We start from the raw sequence: 21973 nt of genomic DNA on the forward strand, positions 1-21973 counted from the left end.
ATGTTATGTGTTTGTTGTTTAAAAAAACCCATTAAAGAAATTAAAAAAAAAAAAAATATGGGGAGAACCCAAATCGAATGATTAAACAAGGAGATATACTATACCAAATGCGGTACGTGCAACTGTGGAAGTAAAAGAGGATCCAAGCGTGAATGGAAGCCCACAGCTCCATTGCAAGGGCGTACCGTAGCGAGGAGAGGGGCAATCCCTGCCTGGTCCCTCTCGTGAGTGCAAAGGTCCAGCGTCAGTAGGCATGCATCCAGGCCTCCCATTTGTGCCCCATGAATCAGGTTGATAGTCTTCCCATTGTTGACCGATCCTTGCCTTCCCCTGATAAATCCCGCCTGGTCCCCATGTACTAGTAGCGGCATACTCCTCTCCAGTCTTGTTCCTATGACTTTTTGCCAATATCTTCACATCACCATTGAGGCGGGAAATGGGCCTAAAGGAGGAGCATCTGATGAGGTCTTTCCCTTCCTTTGGGATCACGATAATTCCTGCCGCCTTCATTGTGCGTGGGGGGGGGGGGGGGTTGGTTCACCCTCCAAGCATGCATTGAATACCTTTACTAAACATGGGGCTAGCAGGGATCTGAATAGTTTATACAATTGTATCTTTAATCCATGTTCCCCTGGGGCAGACCTCGATTTCATTCCCACGATGGCCTGCATGACTTCTGCTATGGTTATGGGGTTCTCTAGGTTTTCCGCCATCTCTTTGGGGAGCCCTGTGATTGGTAGTCTTTTCAAGAAATCTTCTAGTCGGGTCTCCTCCCCCAACCATTCTGACAAATAGAGGGATCTGTAATATTCTACAAATCGTGTAGGTATCCATCATCCTCCGTCCTAATAACGACAATGGTCCTCCTCTTTTTCTCTTCCCTCAATCTCCATGCCAGGATCCTATGAGCTTGACCCCCCCCCCCCCCCCCCTCGTGATATTTCTGTTTCAGGAACATATTTTTTTTTCCCGTATCCTGCGTCAGTATAGCTTGCAGCTGGGACTTATATCGTCAAAGGGTGAAATATATTGCCTCTGGGTACCTGCCAGTTGTATCTCCTATATTTTCCTACAGAGCTGAAACCTCCTTCTCCTGCCTTTCTCTTTTTTTCTCTCCCAGCCTATTCTCATCAGGCTCCCTCATATGGTTGCCTTGAAACCATCCCAGACAGATTGAACCTCCACCTCCCCGGTATCATTGACAAGGAAGTATTCCTTGATTCCCCTAAGCAATTCCTGTTACACCACTTTACCCTTTAGCAGGAAGTTGTTGCATCTCCAATTCCCTCAATGATTTTTTCAGCCCCCACCCCACCAACCCCGTGTCAACCAAAATTGCTACCGTATCACGATCCAACAACAGAATCGGTGTTACTTGGGAATGTAAGACCTGATCTCTTAGGGTCATGTCCAACAAGATCAAATCTGTACGCGAGAAGGAATTGTGGACCGCTGAGTAGAAAGTGTTTGGCATGTCCCCTTCCGGCACCAGGCAGAGGTAGTCACACAACCCTAGTACCTCATTAACCACTTTAAAACAATCTGAATCACTTGGGTTGGTGCTGCTCATTCGTCCCCCCCCCCCAATCCTCTTATGGTCCCTCAGCGGGGCCAACACCATGTTACAGTCCCCCACCCACTACCAATTGACCTTCAGCAAATTTAATTAATTTATCTCAGACTTTCTCCCAGAACTCGCATTGATTGCTGCACATTCGGGGACATATTGATAAATAGGGAACTTCACTCCATGCAATTGACCCATTGCGAACACACACCTCTCGTTGGGGTCTGTCAAAACTGCATCTATCAAAGCTCAGCTGGGTTGAGACCAAGACAGCAACTACCTGCCTCTTTTTTATGTCAGAAGCCATAATCACCTCCCCCACCTGCCGGGAGCGCAGTCTGGGTTCCCCTCCCATCTTCCAATGTGTTTCCTGTAGACACATCCAATCGAGCTTGGACCGCTTGAACTCACGTAACACCAAAGATTTTTTGGAGGGTGAGTTAAGGCCTGGGAAACTTCGAGAACCAATCTGCATATCACCCAGGCCAGACATCACCTTTTTTCCAGCTGAACACTATATTCCCCTCTCTCCTGAGACAAGTCCACGTTCGGGACCCTTTTAACCAGAACTCAACACCACACCATTAATTTAGAACGTTAACCTCTTGAACATAAACCCCTCTTCCCTCTCACCCCCCTCCCTCCCTCCCGCCCAGAACCATCTGTCATGATCCGACCCCGTTCCAAAAAGTCTTTCTTGTAACAGACAGTAGCGGTCTAGTCTTCCAACATGGCCGCCGCCGTTTACTATTTACGTCCACCTGATTCACAGTTTGGCGCATTGCAACCCTCTAACAGGTTATCAATGCTGTTGTGCTGAACAGTGTTCTGTTCTGCTTTGCCCTTTTTTTCTCCTTTTTTATCCGATTTCTACCTTGCTTCCTGTCCTCTCCGCGGTACGCGCCGAGACCTCCTTGCTTTCTGCACCTTTCCGCATCTCGCGCAGAGACCTCCTTGCTTTCTGCCCTTTCCGCATCTCGCGCAGAGACCTCCTTGCTTCCTGTACGTGCCACGCGGGGACTCTGTGGAGTCCTATTTGTAGTGTTGTGGTCAACCGGCTACCCTCCTAGTGAACATACTTCACGTAGTGTGTTCTGCCTATTCGGACTGTCTTCAGAACCCAGCTGTTACTTGCCTCAATAAGAGTTCTTTCTGGTGCATGCTGGATCTCGTAGTGCATCCACCGAAGTCACTTCATTACTTAACCACGCAAGTGTTTTGGATTTTACCAAGCCCTGTCATCAGCCTGAACCAACTCAAGTGTCATCCCCAGGGTTTTTTTAGCATTCGCTTTTCCCTGGTCTGGGGCGGGCTCCCCGCAATGTGGCCTTCGGGGGAGCCCGACACTATCTCTTCAAGCAGAAAGGAAAAAAAGGAAAGAAAGACACAAGCAAAGCCTGGAGAGAGAGAAGAAAGGACATTTCATCCGAAGAATCGGAGGAAGACCTTACTGAAGTTTCAGGTGAGGAGTGGGCTAGTGAGAGGGGTATTGAGCTTGTCACCAAACCTGTTGAATCTGAGAGTTTGCAACGCCCAGAGACTATTGCAAGTTTAGAACAATACCAATAACTGGTAAACGCCATACAAGGACTCACAGTAGAGGTGCAGGGCTTGAGAGCTGACAACACTGCCCTCAGGCAGCAGGTTCATCAGAGGGAGGGAGGGACACAGAGGGTATCTGCCACCCTTATCTCTACCAAGTGGCAAGTTTGATGGCAATCCACAGAAGTTAAAGGAATTTCTGGACGCATGTGTCATTTACTTCACCTTTCGTCCCAAAGCATATGAATCCGACCGAGCCAAGATCGGACTCCTCATCTCTAATTTAGTAGGCAATGCTTTGGCATGGACAACCCTGCTAGTAACCAACTCGGATCCATCCCTTAATGACTACGGCATCTTTGTGCAACAATTCCGAGGCAGTTTAGAGAGACCAGAAGTATTATATTCAACTTATTAAAGCCTCCTCTATATCAGACAAGGAACATCCGAGTGCAGAACTACATCTCATGTTTCCAGAGGGTAGTCACAGAATCAGGCTGGCCTGATACTGCACAACAGACGCTGTTTTGTAGGGGATTGATTACAAGAGGAAATAAAAGACGAACTGGCTACAGTAGCCAGACCAACGTCTTGTCAGGAACTTGTGACTGTCGTTACAGGTAGAGTTCAGATTGAGTGAAAGAAAGGCAACGAGAAGGAAACCCAGGTTCCATATGCCGTCTCTTCCTAGCCTGCCTTCACTAACCGAAAAGCCAAGAGCAGATGAACCTATGCAGATCGGGACACCAAGAGGTCCTCTTACGGCCACAGAATGAAAGAGGCGTAAAGACCTCAGACTTTGTATGTACTGTGGTTCAGACACTCATATTACGGAATTTCCCAGAAGTGCCCCATAGGAGGCAGGGAAACGACAAACCCTGACCCAGATCAGGGACACTGAAGTGGTATCCACAACCAGTCCCTGTGATGCTGCACAACCCAACACTCCAGACACGTCATGCCATCTTATGGTTTTGAAGATAGGTCTAGAATGGGAAGGCGGATTACCAGTAGAATGTCTAGACATGCTGGACTTTGGAGCAGTGGGTAATTTCGTGGACGACCAGTGGGCCCAGTTACATCAGATCCCAAGACGTCCCAAGGCTAAACTCATTCCTGTAGAAGGGGTTGATGGCACACCCTTGACCTCAGGACCCATTGTTCAAGAGACCCAAGAACTAAGAGTTGAGATGACTTTGCATTCGATTTAATACAAGCTGCTCATTTCCCAGTCATACTGGGCATCTTGTGGTTTAGGAGGCACAACCCTAGCATAGATTGGGAACTCAACACAGTTCAGTTCAATTCAAAATATTGTCTTCAGCACTGCAACAACTCGAAAGAAGGACCAAGGATTGGTATCACAGTACCTTTACCCATTCTATGTATTGGTTCCATACCAGATCCATATCGGGACTATTCAGATGTGTTTGCCGACATAAAACCAAGACAACTTCCCCCTCATCGCAGTGAAAACTGCAAGATTGAGCTGTTACCTGGGTCCACCGTTCTTTCGGTAGGATGTTTCCTTTATCTCTACCAGAGAAGGAAGCCATAAAAGAATACCTGGCAACCAAACTCCAAAACAGCTTAATCAGGGAGTCAACATCCTCGGCTTCACTTTTCTTTATCTCCAAGAAAGGAACAACATAACTGAGACCCTGTATAGATTTCCAGGGATTAAACAGCCAGAGCATCCGGGATAGGTATCCCATGACACTGATGAAAGATATTATTGAAGCGGTACATGGTGCCAAGGTGTTCACAAAGCTCCACCTCAGAGGTGCCTATCACATTCTGAGGATCCGAGAGGGTGATGAATGGAAGACGGCCTTTAGAACACTTTTAGGCCACTACGAATATAGAGTCATGCCCTTCGGATTAGTAAACGCACTGGCCCAGTTCCAAAGGTTCATGGATTAGATCTTTGCTGACTTACTCTTTTCATCAGTAGTCATCTATTCCAATGACATCCTGGTCTTCTCACATACGCTTAAAGAACACCAGCAGCATGTTAAGGCAGTGCTTCACAGACTCTGCCAAAACCAATTACTGGCTAAACCAGAGAAATGTGTGTTCGAAGTCGACATGAGTATGGACTATTAGCCCCGTAAATTGGAACTGTAGATGACAAAGTCCGACTGGCTGATTAATCGTACAGTAGGGATTGGAAATCTGAGCAGGACCCGTAAGATTAAACCCATAGACATTACTTACGTGTCAGACTGCCACAGGCATGACAAGCACGAGTATCACTCGTGCGCTGGCTTATGCCGCTGGGCTCCGCTTTTTCGGCGAATGCTCGAGCCTAATAACATTGCGAGTCGGGGGGGGGGGGTCGAAGGCAGGAGACGACCCGACGGCAAGAAATAGAAAAAGGATGAAGCACCCGGAGAGATGTACGATCACGTGATGAGGTGATCACGTGATGAGGTGATCACGTGAAGACAAGAACGAATAAAAAGCTGAGCTTCACATGGATGAAAAAAAGGCGAACAGTGACGTTAATGGAGGATCAGGAAGACTGAGGACAAGGTGTACGACTCAGATGGAAACTTGACGGCGAGCAACCTGAACTGCAGGAGGGAAGAAAGACTAAGTGATATCCCAGGTAAGATTGGAGGCGAAGTGAGCAAAAGTAGGCTGTCCTAGAATTCGGAGAGAATAAACAGACAAACAGCTAAATGAAAGAGGGCTGACCCAGTTCTCTTTTCCTCGTTGTTTTTCCCTCTCTCTAGACACAACGTGGGAGGCCACCCACTACCATACCCTTAGAGAGCTCCATACTGCCTGCCCAAGCGACACTGGGAGTTCAATTGAGAGAGGCCAATCAAGCCACCTCACCAATAAAGCCTGGGACAACTACTAGCTATTAAAAATCTGACCCTTGAGGGTAAGAATTAAAATTGCTAATGTGCATTTTTGAAAAAAAGAAAAATGCATAGCTAATTATATGCCAGGTTAAAAATGGTGTTGGAGGCGTTTCGGAAAATTGATACTGTGTTGTATCCCCCAGGTTGAGAAACTTCAACGAGAGGAAGTACTAAGAGAGTCTCAGCATAATAAAGGGACCCAGCAGAAGAATCCAAACGGGCTATCTAATCGACATCCTGATACCTGGGTTAACAAGTCCATATAGGTTAGCACATGACAATCGCGCTGAAACCATTGTCCTAGGAGTTAGGTGTAAAAAATACTCCTGGTGTACACCTTATGTTTGTATTTAGGGGTGTGCCCATTTGGACCAATAGATGCGGTGAGGATTCGTTGCCCACTGCTTTCACTTGGAGGGGTGGCCATAATCGATACCGGCCAAAGTAGAATAAAAAAAGACGAGGCGATCGTCGCAAAGGTAAAAACATAGGGTGATTTTTTTCAGAAATACTAATAAAGGAAGAGATCATGCAGTTTCATAAAATCATGATAAAAAATATTCCATCGAGAAATGTATAGATGATAAACTAATTACGTATAAACCTGAACATGTAAACCCTGTACCAAGTTATGAGAGAGATGATGTCTGAACAGATGAAAATAAGGAGTTATTGAAGTTAATCATTCTCTTCTGCTGTTACATTTAGTACAGCTTGTTGTATGTAATAATAATTACAACAGGGATGTTTTTTTAGCATTAAATCCGAATATCCTATACTTGCTTCCCACAGATATTCGTTTGGTGGTTTGACCTGAAGAAAAGGATTAAAGGGAGGTCATTTGAAGTTACATTCCCAAAAAAATCTGAAAGAAGACAGACACAAATGTACAATTCTAATGAATGTGTTACATAACCCCTGAAAAATTTCCTAGCTACAAGTTTGACAGTGAATAGGAATTAAATATGTCGGGTATGGTATGAATGTTGTATGAGAGAAGGAATGAGTGATGTGAACACAGTTTTTTTTTTTAAATGTATGGACTGGGGAATGTTTTCCTATGTGAGAGGACAGCGATCAACAGATCCTAATTGAGAAATTACCATCATGAATTGTTAAATAATTGGAGTGCTACAAAACATTGAATTTGTACAGTAGAATTGATGATATTGTTGTGAAAGAACAAGTTACTTTCTTACCTGGTAACGTTCTTTCGATGGGATGGTCCGACGACGTATTCCATATCTATGACAGGTAATCACCACAGCTGTGCTGCTTCGGAAACTTTTCCGGCGTCTGCGTCCTGCGTCGATGACTTCGATACGCCGACGTCTAGGACCTCCTCCGACGTCCGACGTCATCCGATGTGATAAGTAGGACGCACGACGCCCGTAGCCTCAGTTGTAGTTTTTTCCCCCAGAACGTGTGACATAAGTCAATTGCCAGTCAGACACAAAGCCTTGCGGAACGTGAGCTGCAATCGCAAAAGAAATTCTGCAGCGGGGAAGGCAGGGCGGGAGCGATATGGAATACGTCGTCGGACCATCCCATCGAAAGAACGTTACCAGGTAAGAAAGTAACTTGTTCTTCGAGGGGATTGGGTCCTCCGACGTATTCCATATCTATGACAGACTCCCAAAGCAGTACCAGAGCAAGGAGGAGGGAAAGAATTTATAAACAATTTTAGAATAGCCAATCAAATAGCAGAGCAAAGGACCGCCTTGCCAAAGGCCAGATCCTGCCCTCTGATGGAATCGAGGGAATAATGCCGTACAAATGTATGTACTGAAGCCCAGGTGGCTGCATCACAGATGTTGCGAATCGGAACATCCCTCTGCAGGGCAGTAGACGCAGCCATGCCCCTGGTAGAATGGGCCCGCAAGCCAGCCGGTGGGTCCTTACCCGCCAAGCGGTAACACTCCGAGATGGCCAAAACAATCCAGCGGGACAAAGTCTGTTTCGTCACAGCTTGCCCCAAACGCTTACCAGCGTAACCAATAAAGAGCTGATCGTCCACTCTGACCCGGGACACGCGTGAAACATAAAAGCTTAAAGCTCTCCTAGGATCAAGCCTATGGAGCCTCTCCTCTTCCTTACCAGGATGCGGAGGAGGATAGAATGCCGGAAGAACAACCTTCTGGGCTAAATGAAATTCCGTCACTACCTTCGGAAGAAAAGAAGGACGAACTCGAAGGACAACCCTGTCCTTGTGAAATACAGTGAAGGGTGGCTTAACTGAAAGTGCCTGTAACTCACTCACTCTGCGAGCGGAAGTAACCGCAACTAAAAACACAGTTTTCAGAGTTAACAGCCTCAAAGGGCAAGAATGCAAAGGCTCAAACGGATCACCCATAAGAAACCTAAGAACAAGGTTTAAATCCCAACCGGGCACCAGGAAAGGTGACGGAGGGAACACATTAGTGAGCCCTTTCAGAAACTGTGAAATTAAAGGGATCTTAAAGTAAGAACACTCATCAGACGAGCGCTTAAAGATGGACAGCGCTGCCAGGTAACCTTTAATGGTACCCACTTGCAAGCCCCTGTGGGCCAAAGAAAGCAAAAAGGACAGAACCATGGGGATGTCACATGCAAAAGGATCCACATTCCGAACTCTGCACCAGTCGCAGAACTTACGCCAACGGCAACGGTACAGAGACTTAGTTGCTGGCCTTCGGGCCGAAAGCAACACCTCCATCACGTCTTCAGGGAGGTCCCAATCCCTATACCTCACCCTTTCAGAAGCCAAGCGTGAAGGTTGAGGGATCTGACCTCTGGATGGAGAACCAGACCCCCCTCCCGTGAGAGCAGATCGTCTGGGTAGGGAAGACGACGTGGAGGGCAGATGGACAAGTCGAGAAGGTCCGGGTACCACGTCCTCCGAGCCCACGCCGGAGCAATGAGGATCATCCGGGAACCGAACTTCCGCAACCTCCGCAGCACTTGCGGGATGACGGGGACAGGAGGAAACGCGTACAGCAGCGGGAACGACCAATCCACCACGAACGCGTCACCTAAGGCCCCTCTTGGAGGAAATTCCCGCGAGCAGAACCTCCCGCACTTCCGGTTGACACTGGAGGCGAAGAGATCCACTTGAGGGGTCCCCCAAAGGGCGAAGATCTCCAGGAGAATCTCCTGAGCCAACTCCCACTCGTGAGAGATCGCGCTCTGCCTGCTCAGAGCGTCCGCCGTCATGTTTTCGACTCCGGCCAGATGAACTGCCGAGACCGAAACTTCCTGCTGGATGGCCCAGAACTCGAGCTGCATCGCCTCCCTGCACAGAGGAAGTGACCCCGCCCCCCCCTTTTTTGTTGAGGTAGTGCATGGCCACCGTGTTGTCCGTCCACTCTTTCCTCGCACAGTCGGCAGAAAAGCCTTCAGGGCTAGCCTGACGGCCCTCAGCTCCAACAGATTGATATGGAGTCTGGACTCCGACGGAGACCAACGACCGCTGACTGTCAGCTCGTTGGCATGAGCTCCCCATCCCGTGAGGGATGCATCCGACACGATCGTCACCTCCGGCCAGGGAAGCCAAAATGGAGCCCCCTTCATCAAGTTGCCTTCGACGGCCCACCACAGAAGGTCCCGGGCGACCGAGGGCGGCACCTGAATCGGGTCCGACATCCTGCCGGAGGACTGCGACCATTGCATCTTGAGTGCCCACTGCAAAGATCTCATGCGCAGGCGAGCCTCTGGCACCAGAAGAATGCAGGATGCCATGAGGCCGAGCAACCTCAAGAACTCGAACGCTGGGAGCGTCTGGGCATGCTGAAACTTGTGCACCATCTGCTGAATGTGAAGAGCCCTCACCTGGGGAGGAAAACACTGCCCCAGGGAAGTGTCGAGCACTGCTCCGATGTACTGGAGCCTCTGCGTTGGCGTCAAATGGGACTTCTTTAAATTGAGGGAGAAGCCCAGCCTGTGGAGGGAGTGGCAGGTGACGGACAGATGATCCAGGACTTGCTCGGGAGAGCTCCCCCTGATCAACCAATCATCCAGGTAGGGGTAGACGTGAATCCCCCCTTGCCTGAGATGCGCTGCCACCACCACCATGAGCTTGGTGAAAACCCTCGGGGCGGAGGTCAATCCGAACGGCAGGACCCGAAACTGAAAGTGCGAGTCGCCAACCGCGAACCTCAGGTACTTCTTGTGCTTGGGATGGATCGGCACATGGAAGTAAGCATCCTTGAGGTCGAGTGACACCAACCAGTCCTGAAGCTGAAGGGCCTGGAGGACTTGAGAGAGAGTAACCATCTTGAACTTGTCCTTCCTGAGGAGTTTGTTCAAACCGCGCAAGTCCATGATGGGTCTCAATCCCCCGTCTTTCTTGGAAATCAAAAAATAAGGGGAATACCATCCCTTGTTCCTCTCCGCTACAGGCACCAGTTCTATAGCGCCTTTCTCCAGCAGGGCTTGAATTTCCTGCGCAAGGAGCGGATCCGGACACTTCAAAGAGAGGTTCCCCGGTGGATTGTCGCGAGGCCTGTGCCGAAAGGGAAGACAGTAGCCGTGGGCTATGATCTCCAGAACCCACACATCTGAAGTAATGGCTTGCCACTCTACAAGATGCTGCGCCAGCCTTCCCCCAACCGGCGAACCATGGGACATGGCCTCATGACTGAGTAGGAGCGGCTGCTGCGTTACCCGAGGGCAAAGAGGTAACTGCCCGAGCGGCCTTGGCACCACGGGTACCCTGTCGTCCACCTCTGGTACCCCTGCGTTGGCCTCTTTGACTGCCAGCTCCTCTCGCTCTACTGAAGGATGAGTAATAGCGAAAGGAACCACCCCTCCACTGCTGTCCCCTAGGACGAAAATGCGGAGGTTGGCGAACTGCAGCGCCCAACGACTTCGCTGCAGCTTTTGAGGTCTGCAACCTCTCAAGGCTCTCGTCAGCCTTGCTGCCAAAAAGGTGTTCACCATCAAAGGGCATGTTGAGGAGCCGGGACTGCACATCAGGAGCAAACCCCGACTTCCGCAACCACGCAAACCTGCGTATCACGGTGCTCGCCGCCATGGACCTACTGACGCAATCAGCCAAGTCCAGACCCGACTGAACGGACTCACACATGGCATCCTTACCATCCTGGACCATAGCAAGGAAACCCTCCCGTTCAACCCCTTCGGGAATATGTTCAGCCGCTAACGCAACACAGTTTCACAGAGTGTGCGTGAAACGTGACAAGGCACAAATGGAGTTGGCCGCCTGAAGCGCCATACCACCAGAAGAAAACACTTTCTTCGCCCAGCCATCAAAACGTTTGTCGTCCCTATCAGGAGGGATGGTAGGGTACGACGCCTGCTTTGCCGGGGCCGTGGCCGCCTGCACCACCAAACTATCCGGAGTGGGGTGCCTGGTCAAGTAGCAGGGGTCGCTACTGGCTGGACGGTATTTACGCGACAAGGATCTGCCCACCGCCGGGAGACTCTCCGGAGCAGTCCAAGCCGCCGCCACCCTTCTCTGTAAAGCCATATGGAACGGCAGTACCGGGTCAGTTGGGGGACCAACATCAAGGATGTCCGTCAGATCATCCTGCACAAACTCCCCTGGGGGAGCAGACCATCCCAAATACTCAGACACCCTAGCCATAAGGCGCCGGTACGAGGAATCGGCATGGGAGCCAGGCTCAGGCCTACAAAAGTCCACCTCCGGGGAGGTGTCCAGTCCACTGGCATCATGCAGTGACTGCCTCAAATCGTCAAACTGACTATGGCCCGAGACAATTTCATCAGGCACCAGACTAGGAACCAGGCCATCCGAATCCTCATCCGCCTCCGAAATAAATTCCAGGTGGCGAAAAGGCACCCGAGAGTGCTTGCTCTTAACCAGAGCCTTCCTAGGGGGTACACCCGTGACACGGGGCACCTCCGACACGAAAGGCGTCGATGGCGTCGAGCGAATCGGCGCCGACGCCGAGAAAACCGGCAACGGCGCCGAGAGGATCGGCGTCGACGTTGAGGAAATCGGCGTCGACGTCAGATGCAGCGCCTCCAGTATCGGCGGTGTCGACACAGCCCTCGAGGCCGGAGCCCCGAGCGTGTCCCTCGACGACCTGAACGTCGACGGCCTCGACGACGTCCTCGAAGCCGGAGCCTCGAGAAAGCCTGTCGACGCCCTCGACGCCTCAGACGTCGACGTCTTCCTCGAAGACTTCACAGGAGCACACGGTCTCGAACGCGTCGAGGACCGGGACCTGGAACGGGTACGGCGAGAACGAGCCTCCTTGTCCGAACGGGACCGCTCCCGTGACTCGTGCCGACCACTCTTGCGAGCGGCGTCTCTCGACCTCACACGGCCGACCCCACTCGGGGGCGCGGACGGCTGAGTACCCTGCGACTCAAGAATCGCCAACATTTTCTTCCCGAAGGAAGCCCATTCCTCCGGCGTCGCACGGCTGGTGGGGTAACCGACGTGCCGGGCAGAATCCTCGGAAGAGGACCTGGAAGGCGACCGGTGACGGCGCTTCCGAGAATGCCTCGAAGAGGCTGAGGAGTGGCGAGACCCACTCCTAGAAGAAGACCGACGAGACTTCCGACGATGACGCGGAGAGACACCCCTCGAATCATCCGTCGAAAGCCCCGCCGACTTCGACTTCCGGGGCTTGGACACCCGACCTACCGACAACTTCTTCTTACGTTCGCGTAAGGCTTTGGACGTGAGCGACAGGCAGTCAACACAGTCATCCGTGTCGTGGGCCTCCCCGAGGCACCAGAGGCAGGCGTCGTGCGAGTCAGTCACCGACATCTTGGACCCACACTCCCCGCACTTCTTAAAGCCCGGACGCGGGGTTGAAGACGAAGTGGAAGACATCGTCCGAAATTCACAAACGAACAGGTTCGAAGAACCAGAAAGAACAGAACTCCAAAGAGACGAGGCTTAGAACCGAGAAACACGAAGCAACACGTTCGCGGAAAAAACGGAACTGAGGCTACAGGCGTCGTGCGTCCTACTTATCACATCGGATGACGTCGGACGTCGGAGGAGGTCCTAGACGTCGGCGTATCGACGTCATCGACGCAGGACGCAGACGCCGGAAAAGTTTCCGAAGCAGCACAGCTGTGGTGATTACCTGTCATAGATATGGAATACGTCGGAGGACCCAATCCCCTCGAATGTGTGTTTCTTAGATATTATGTATAAAGATTCTAGATTATTGTAGATGTGAAATATTTGTACACATATTTGATACATAAAATAAATAAATAACATTTTTTTTTATACAAATCCAAGACATATGTTATAATTTAATGAGGGTGAATTGCATACACAAAAGATAAGAAAACCCAAATGGTACTGGGGAAGCAAGTGACCCTGTGAACTTTGTGTATTGTTATTGTTTTTCGGTAGAGGGCTGATCATACGAGGTGGACATAAATATTACCTCTAGTCTCCCAGGAGTTGGTTCTGAAGTCGACCCAGTGCCATATTTGGGATTTATACTTTCTGCTGGCCAACTACGCACAGTGGCCTGCACCCAGTTCTGTCAAAGATATACAGATTTCTAGGCCTCTCAAATTTCAACAGGAAATTCATACCAAGATTCTCAGACATTGTCCTTCCAATAACCGGCCGACTCAAAAAAGGGGTAAAGTTTGTTTGGGACCAAGTGGCTGATGAGGCATTCAATCCTCTTTAAAAGTTCCATACTCAGACAACCTGACCAAACACTCCCATTCATTGTGGAAACAGATGCTTCGGGAGAAGCAATCAGAGCCGCCTTGCTCCAAGAAGAAAGATGATGGACTAAAGCACCCAATCGCCTACTTTTCTCGGACTCTAAACACCAGAGAGGGAAACCATTCGGTGCTGGAGAGAGAACTCCTGGACATTCGACAGGCTTGTGAGGAATGGAGACATTTGCTCCAAGGAGCCTCTTATCCCTTCCAGGTGCATACAGACCACAGAGACCTTCGAGTCATGCAACAGATGGAGTTCAGGAATTCCCGACATGCCAGATCCCGCCAGCAAATTCCAAAACCTGGGCCTCCCACTGCAGCCCTTGAAATGCCCCCCCCCCCGTGGGGGGGGGTGCAATCACTGGGTCCATGGCTCACTGGTGACTCCCTCCGCTGCTCCCTCCCCGTCCAGGCTTCTTGTGCGATCAGTGGGAAGGGGCGTGGAGGGCCTCCCGACTGCCGAGGGAGACGGGGGAGTGGGCCTACAGGCCCCACTGCTCCGTTGCTCCTCTCTCCTCACTAACCAGCACTGCCTCCACGGAGGGGACGAGGTGCCGCCCAGGGCTGCGCTGCACTACAGCGCGATGACTATAGATCTTCAGGCCAAGGGGGAGGTTGGGCTGGCGCCTGGGACATGTGGGTGTCCGTGTCCCTCATCAACACAGCATGCTCCTGGCCTCTCAGCCCTGGAGGGCTATCGGATCCTTTTCTGTGAGGGAGCGAGGGCTGGCTCCTCCACTCCATGGCCAGAGCTCAGCCTCGGCTACCCCTGCTCATGCAGTTTTCGCGTGGGGCCTTGAGGTGGCTTGCATCTGCTGGGAGCCCCGCCTCCTCTACACAGTGACGTATCTCTGCTGTTATAAGGGATGCAGCCTCCGGTGTTTCTCCAACATACTGCTCCGAGGCTCTGCTAAGGTTGGGGGGGGGGGGTTGGTATGTCTCTCCGGGGGCTTTTAGGGGGGCTCAACTGCCTTTTTCAGCCCCGGAGGTCGGGACCGACGTAGATGCTTCAGTTCATCTTTGCGACCCCTGGTGGCCTCCCCATTTACATATTTAAGAGCTGACAAGGACATATTTACACATCTCTGGTTGCATCTATTTCTATAACTCTCTCAGTACAGCCATCCCTAAAGCTTCCAAAATCTTTAATCATTTGTGTACCATCTGATGTGTATCTAGACACTCTACAAAAATGCTCATGTTTTTCCTAAAGAGCCTTCAGAGGCATAACGCACATTCACTTAGGTGGCACAAGCAAAATGGCCAGGTGCAGGACTCTAAAAATACATTGGTTGTCACTTTGATTCTGTTCAGGGAGGAAGAAGCAACCAACAAGTGCAAAGGCTGGAGTGTGGCGCAGCCAAAGGTAAATTAAATAGCTGCCACCCACCTATTTCTAAACACATATTCAGGGTGAGAAAACTCACTGAGAAAAAAAATAGGGTGCACCTAGTGCACAACTGCCGTGCTATATCGGTTACCAACAGTACATGAGAAATGATTTGTAGCTGCAGGGGGATCTTTGAAGCGGTGTCTCTGAAAGCAAAATAAAAGCCTACAATCGAAAGCAGCCAACACACAATTAAGGGGATTAATCAAGTTAGCAAAAAAAAAGTCAAACATGGAATTCTGGACTAAAACTGCCTATCCAATAGAACACCGCACTCTTGCTGGGTTATTGTCCCAATACAGAGAGGAGATATATGCCTCTTTTTTTTTTTAATCGGTGTACAATGCCATTCGCAGATCAGCTTCCCCATTGGCGTGGTCTCTTGCGACTGATCCTAGCCTAACAGTTCCACCTCCTCCCCATCTAGGTGAAAGATGCATTTCTTTACCCAGAGGTGTTGTGTGTTATCCATTAACCAGGATCAGCCACAGCAGCACAAAAATTCTGTTCTCGGAGTAGCAATCAAGCAGCTTGTGCCTCCTTCCCTGCTGCCGCTGAGCAGTTTCTACTGGACTTCAGAGTCCACCCTCCATGTTGGGAGCTCACAGACATGGTGTGTGCTGCTCTCTAGTACCCGCACCTTTGTCCAATAACTCAACCGGATCCAAGGTAATCAAAAAACCCCTCTTGTCCAACTATAAAAGCTGCATTTTGAGACGGATTTGTTAATGGTTTTCTCACTGTGAAAGAGAAACTGCTTCCTAAGCAAAAGAGGCTCCTCCTATTTACATCTCCCATAAAGGATATCTGATTTTACCCTTTATCGGGAAGATGGGAATTTTGGGTCAACAAAAGTAGCAAGTGGCTGCCACTGCCTCACGGAGTTTCCCTGATAAACAATTGCCCTTGTCCCATAACCTACACTTTTCGGGTTAACGCTTGGACTCAAGGGTCTTTAAAAACACTAACTAAATTTTTGAAAAATAGTAAGCCACTTTATTTTGAAGAACGTAAGCAGTGCTTCCGACCTTTATTAAAGCAAACTATTCTGGTACTCTAGTATCTGAGATTAATTATCCAGTAATTGAAAACCGAGGTAGTAAGAACACCACAAAGTTTGAGGATGTGATTCTTTAAACGACCCAATCCAGAAGAATCTCAGCGCTATACAAGATCTTGGACGCAACCTGTGGCACTCCACACAAATACACAATGAACTCAGAAGGAGACCATAGTACCACTTTAGGTGACATAATGGGATACTATATAGGCAAGCAACACCAAAATACCATACATCTGTACACAAGTAAGAGTATTTGAACAAAATAGGTTGAGGTATTTAACTCCAATCTAACCTCATATCTACCCTATGGCTCCAACTCTCTGCAGGGGATGACTCATGGGAGCAGCAAACTGGTCCGCCTTTGGTGTGACGGCAGTTTTCTGAGAATGTTGTTACTAACACTAAATTGCGTATCAAAAGTGATCTTCCTATGGACCCTATAGTTGTAATCTTGGGTGATTTTTATTATCAGGGTTTCAATCTAGACTGGTGACCTTTTTCTTCTAGCGACCATCCCCCCCTGTCTTTTTCTGAGAGGTTGTCTGGGATTTGTGTGCCCTGGTTGTACACAAGATGTAAAATAATTTACATAAATACATTTGTACACTGGCAAAAACCAAGGCAACTTTCACTGGTGTAATTAAAAAAATATTTGTCAGGCACTCATCACGTCCAATGTCTAGGAATGTATTGCTTTCTTGACGACTGGGATTCTTGTTTCGCCTGAATGGCACACCGAATTGGTCTATTACCATTTGTTCGCAGCTGAAAATACTGAACATGAGTAGCAGGGGTGTCACCCGCTCCCCATGTTCGGTATTATGGATTTCAGGGGTTGCAGGGGTGTCCACTGCTTCCTTGACATTGGAAGCAGGGGGCACAAAATAAAAAGGGACCCTGCGGCTTTAGATCCGACCCGTGTTAGAGGAGCGGAACTGATGCCACAGGGGTATAGGAGAAGCGGTGGTAGCCAGAGAAAAGGTAAGTAGGGGGCGGGGGGCTTGGCGGTTTGGTCTATGGCCAAATTTGGTTTGTTTTAACGAAGTACAAACCGAATTGTGGCAAAATCGACTACGGTCAATTCTGCCGCGATTGTTTGTACTTCGCTAAAACAACCCAAATCCGGGATTCTTAACTCTTGGATATAGATGCTCGTTATTCCATGGAGGATGCGGGGTGGGAGGGGGCAAGATATGACAGAACAACTTGGGCCTCACAGAGCCTCCCCAAACACGAGGCTCAGCTATCTACGGGGGTCTGCAGCCATCTTTTTTGAAGCAGGTAGGCCTTGGTGGAGCGCGATGCTCGCAGGGTGCTTTTCCTGATTTCAATTTCAGAGCTCACTGCCATTTTTCTTACTGATCTTCCCCCATCTTGCGATCAGTGTGAGTGTGCTTCGGGGGGGGGGGGGGCTTTGATTTTACTATGATTGGCCATACTTTGTGCACTTTTACCATCTTCCAACATGGTCGCCCGATGACTGTCCTCCTCAGCCCTACCTGATGTAGCCTCATGATGCAGTGTGATTGGCCAGTAAGATGGAGTAACAGGCCAATTATGAAGCCAGCAGGCGAATGCCACCGCCCTCACCAAGGCCCCACTCCAAAGGCTCCTGTCCGGGCCTAGCTGGACCGGATGCCCCCCCCCCCCCTTTTTCCTTCCCCAACGCAGCACATCTTGATGAAGTCACCTGGTCTTGAGGGCTGACTGTGACCCCTCACGCCTGGCCCACAAGAACTTCAGGCACCCCTGAAGATTTACTTGTGAGTAGAAAGCTCACCCAATTCTGATTTCCTGTGACTTTACATCTGCAGCCACCTTTCATTTTTGGTGTGCCTAGTGTGCCTCTCCCTGCCTCCGCTCTCACCCTCCTCCTCTCCTACTGTGTTTCTCTTGCACTTATTTTGCTGTTCGTCTTACCCTACCCCACCCTCCCCTCTTCCCTTCCCTTCTTCATGTATAGCTTTAGCATTCTTGAAACAACCGTCAGGCACGTACAATAATGATGTCATATTGTTACAGTTTGTATTACTCCTTGTCCTATGTTGTATCGCTAAACGTATAGCACTTGCCCATTCTATATGTTCCAATGCCTATTAAGAATGTACATTTTGTGTTTAACTACTCACCCTCCCTGCGTTGGAGCGCTTAGAAAACACTTGTTAAGGGTATAGGCGCTATATAAATGACCAATAAATAAATGAAGTCTTTTTTGCCACCAATTTTCCTTACCAATTTGGAACACTGCCAAGAATTCACAACCATTTAATGTGTTTACAATGAATTATCTCCTGATAGGTCTCCTCTATACTCTTGAGTGTGTGCCATTTTTACTTTTGCTTTTTGCTAATGTGCAATTGCCAATTGCAGTGTTTATATTGCTAATTGATTAAAAAACTTAACATGTTGCATAATAAAAGAACCCTGGTCCTTAATTCTTTCCCTCACCCAAACCTTCTACTTGAGTCACTTACCACCGACATCCCCATTTTTATGCTGGGGGACTTTAGCGTTCCCAAGCACTCCACAGCCAACCACCTTGATTTTACAATCCTCCTACCCAATCACTCCCTCCACAACCAACCTACCCACTCAGATGGGAGCTCTTGATCTGGTCTTTCTCTCTACTTTGCTCTCATTCTCCGTCCTCTCTATTGACCCCTCTCCCTCTGATTATTCTATTATTCACTTTAACATCTCAGTCTCTCAGCCCTCTATTGCTCCTCTCCACAATGACCCAAAGGAAATTTAAGTAGGGCCCTCCTACACTTATCTTGGTGATGTGAAGATCGCTCTCCTATTCAGGCCTACCACATTCATTGTGCTTTTTATGACTTCCACTAAGCACTTATGATTCCCCTTGACCATTACTATCCCGTATGCACAGACAATCCTTACTGCCCCCGTACTCAGTCATGGATCACCTCCGAGATCCTAACCCTCATAAGTCACCATCTATGATGCTGGGTGAAATAATGGACCCCCACCTTACTCCTCACCTACAAATAATACCTTGCTGCCCTTACCTCTGCAATAGAGTCTGCCAAATCCAACTTCACCAATTTAATCGCATACCCTCACAGTCACCCACGCAAACTTTCATCTACTCTGCAAGCTTTGCTCTCACCGCGCAAACCAATATCCATTGCCTCCCTCCATCTCTATAATGACCTTGCTCACTACTTTTCCTCTAAAATCTCTTTAATTTGTGACACGCTCACTGCCCTTACACTGCCCACCACCTCCAACCCTTAACCCTTCTACTCTCAACTACTTCTTCGCTACATCTCCTATGGAATTTGCACCCATCCTTTGCGGTGCCAAATAATTTTAAAGTCCCGTCAACCTGCTAGTCAAATGGTCAAAGACCTTGTCTCAATCACCTGTCCTTACTTCTCTGAGCTCTTCAGCATCTTCATAGTTTCTGAACTCTTCCCCGTCTGTCAGATCTGCATCTTTCCTACCCCTTTCAACTATGCTCTCTGAGACCCCAAACTTCCCACAGAACTATCACCCAGTATCCCTCCTCCCCATTATTCAAATATTCTTGAGCACGTGGTTTGTACACAGATCAGTTAAACCCTTAAGTATATTTTCCTTGGAGAACCACTCAATCTGGATTCTGTAACAAGAACTTGCCACGACACAGAACTCCCGTATTATTCCAACTTTCTCTCCAATGCTCATCACTCCAAAATCTTCTATACTCACACTTTTAGACCCCTCGGCCCTCTTTAGCACTGCTGACCACTCAAGCGCACTCCATAGGATTTTAGGATTCACAAATCTGTACTTGCCTGGATTGCCTCCTATCTGGAAGAATTCTCTTTTATACCTTGAACATCTGCTCTTCACCCTCTATGCCTATGCCCTTGGAAGACTGCACTCATTTGTTGGCTTTAACTATCACCTCTTTGCCGACAGTCAAATCATTTTCTCCTTTAACCTAGCCATCTCGAAAACTTATTATAAACAGTCTAAGTGTAATCCTTCACCAGATGACTGTCAATTGCCTCATGCCAGCGATTTACTTGTGACCTATCCACACAACACTTTATAAGAATTTGATAGTAGTTGACACAGATAGATTAGCATACCACTTTCAAAAATTACATTTGAAACCTAAAAATAAAATCTGACTTACCATGGTTGTTAGTAATTCATCATCCTTCTCCAATCTTGTGTTGCCAATGCCTGATGAACATAAAAATGTATATCCAAATATTAGAGGTTCAATTTGGTTTAGGATCTCCTTTAATGTATTAACATTCCATGCTCTTAACACTGTCATTATAAAGAGATTGATAGACAGGACAGCAGGGTAAAAAACAGATGCCTGGCCCATCGAGTCTGTTCTATGCTTTGCCTAAGGTGATACTTGGTGATTTTCCTTAGATTCTAGTTTTAGTCCAGTAGTGTTTTTATTAATTTTGACATTGCACACGTATATAATAACAATATGCCAAAAATAAAATGTCCTCATAATAAAAGGGTGATATATTATTTTGAAAAATTGCATGTGCTCTGTGAATCCCATCAAACTCCCAATCTCTGCTATTCAATATTCTTGTACCCTATCCAAATAGCCCTCTCAAAAACCACTAGCCACTGCTCTTCAGATATCCAATCATCTTAATTTTGTCTAACCAATGCATCATTTTCATTTACTCCAGTGCTCCCTTGCCGCTTCCTCTTTGAACCACTCGGGAATAAATATTAGAGTCCCGGCTAGTCACAGTCTTCCAGGAGAGACTGAGGAGAGCAGTGCTGGCGTCTTGGTGTTTGGTGTGCAGCGTTGGAAATATCCGCTGTGTACACCTTGAACAATTTGAAGAGGGTTGGTCTGAAAAACCTTTTCCCAGCGCAGAGTCCCAGTGGGTTCCAGTCTTCCAGTCTTCCAGTCTCCTGGGACCTGGGAACAGAATAAATCTGGTGAGGCGCTGACAATACTCAGACTTGCAGTAAAGGAACACGCTGAGGAGTGTAATAATGGCGACGAGACACGACAGGAGCGTGGGACGCCCAAACACAAGCTTGAAGTCAAGTGCGATGGATTATGGTTCTCAAGAGTGTGTCTTCAATAAGCCAGGAAACAGCGACTTACCCGATACAAACATGCATGAAGAAACACACGACAAACAGGCCACTAGACATCCAAGTTCGCTGGTAAAAACTCCAGCTGACAGAACCGTCACTCGATCTGGAAGTAGCCACGAAGGTGAACGAGAGGCCGCCGATGACGCTGACGCAGAAGCACTAAAAGACACAGAAGCAGCCAAAGGCGTGGCCATATCGGTGAGAGTGAAAACTGAGTACCCCGGGGAACAAGCTGTATTGGGGATCGGAGACCAAAACAATGTGACTGAAGTAGGGAAGGTGGTATTATCCCCCATTAATGGAAATAACGAGAAGCAAGTAAAAAAAATGCCATAGTAATGGAAAGTGCCAAAGTTTTGCCTTGGACAGACAAGGTCTGTATATAAACAACGCAGTTCTTGAAAGTAAAATCGGGAACTCAGACCCCTTTCAGAACGGAGTTAAACGACGCGGGAGGAAGTATGTCGGAGACAACATATAAAGAGCGAACATCATTCACAGTCGTTTTATACAATTTAACAGATGCAGAGCATTTGGAGGCAGACCCAGTGTCCTGTACACCGACCAAAGAGAGCCCTTTAAAAACGGGTCAAAAGGCAGACGAGGAACAGGGGACTCCTGATTGTGCCACAGACACAAAAAAAAAACGGAAGAATTTAAACCCACAGAAGCATTCGAGAACCGACCCAGCAAGGAAAGTTCAAACCAATATAACTGGTAGGGTTTTACCAAACGGGAAAGGTGGCAGCGAACTAAAGGAACAGAGCAGT

The 21973-nt window shown here is 48.5% G+C and overlaps 1 protein-coding gene across 2 annotated transcripts in view; it reads right to left on the minus strand.

Moving 5' to 3' along the window:
* The window catches only part of ANKS6 (ankyrin repeat and sterile alpha motif domain containing 6), a 934279-nt gene that overhangs the window by 430741 nt on the left and 481565 nt on the right, over positions 1–21973 (minus strand). For both annotated transcript variants that reach the window (XM_069620475.1, XM_069620476.1), the window contains one exon: positions 20251–20300. In XM_069620475.1, the coding sequence (XP_069476576.1) occupies positions 20251–20300 (50 nt within the window). The remainder of the gene's footprint in view (positions 1–20250; positions 20301–21973) is intronic.

Source organism: Ambystoma mexicanum, chromosome 5q, assembly GCF_040938575.1.
Source record: "Ambystoma mexicanum isolate Mex_15411 chromosome 5q, UKY_AmexF1_1, whole genome shotgun sequence".
In the NCBI taxonomy this organism is placed as follows: Eukaryota; Metazoa; Chordata; class Amphibia; order Caudata; family Ambystomatidae; genus Ambystoma; species Ambystoma mexicanum.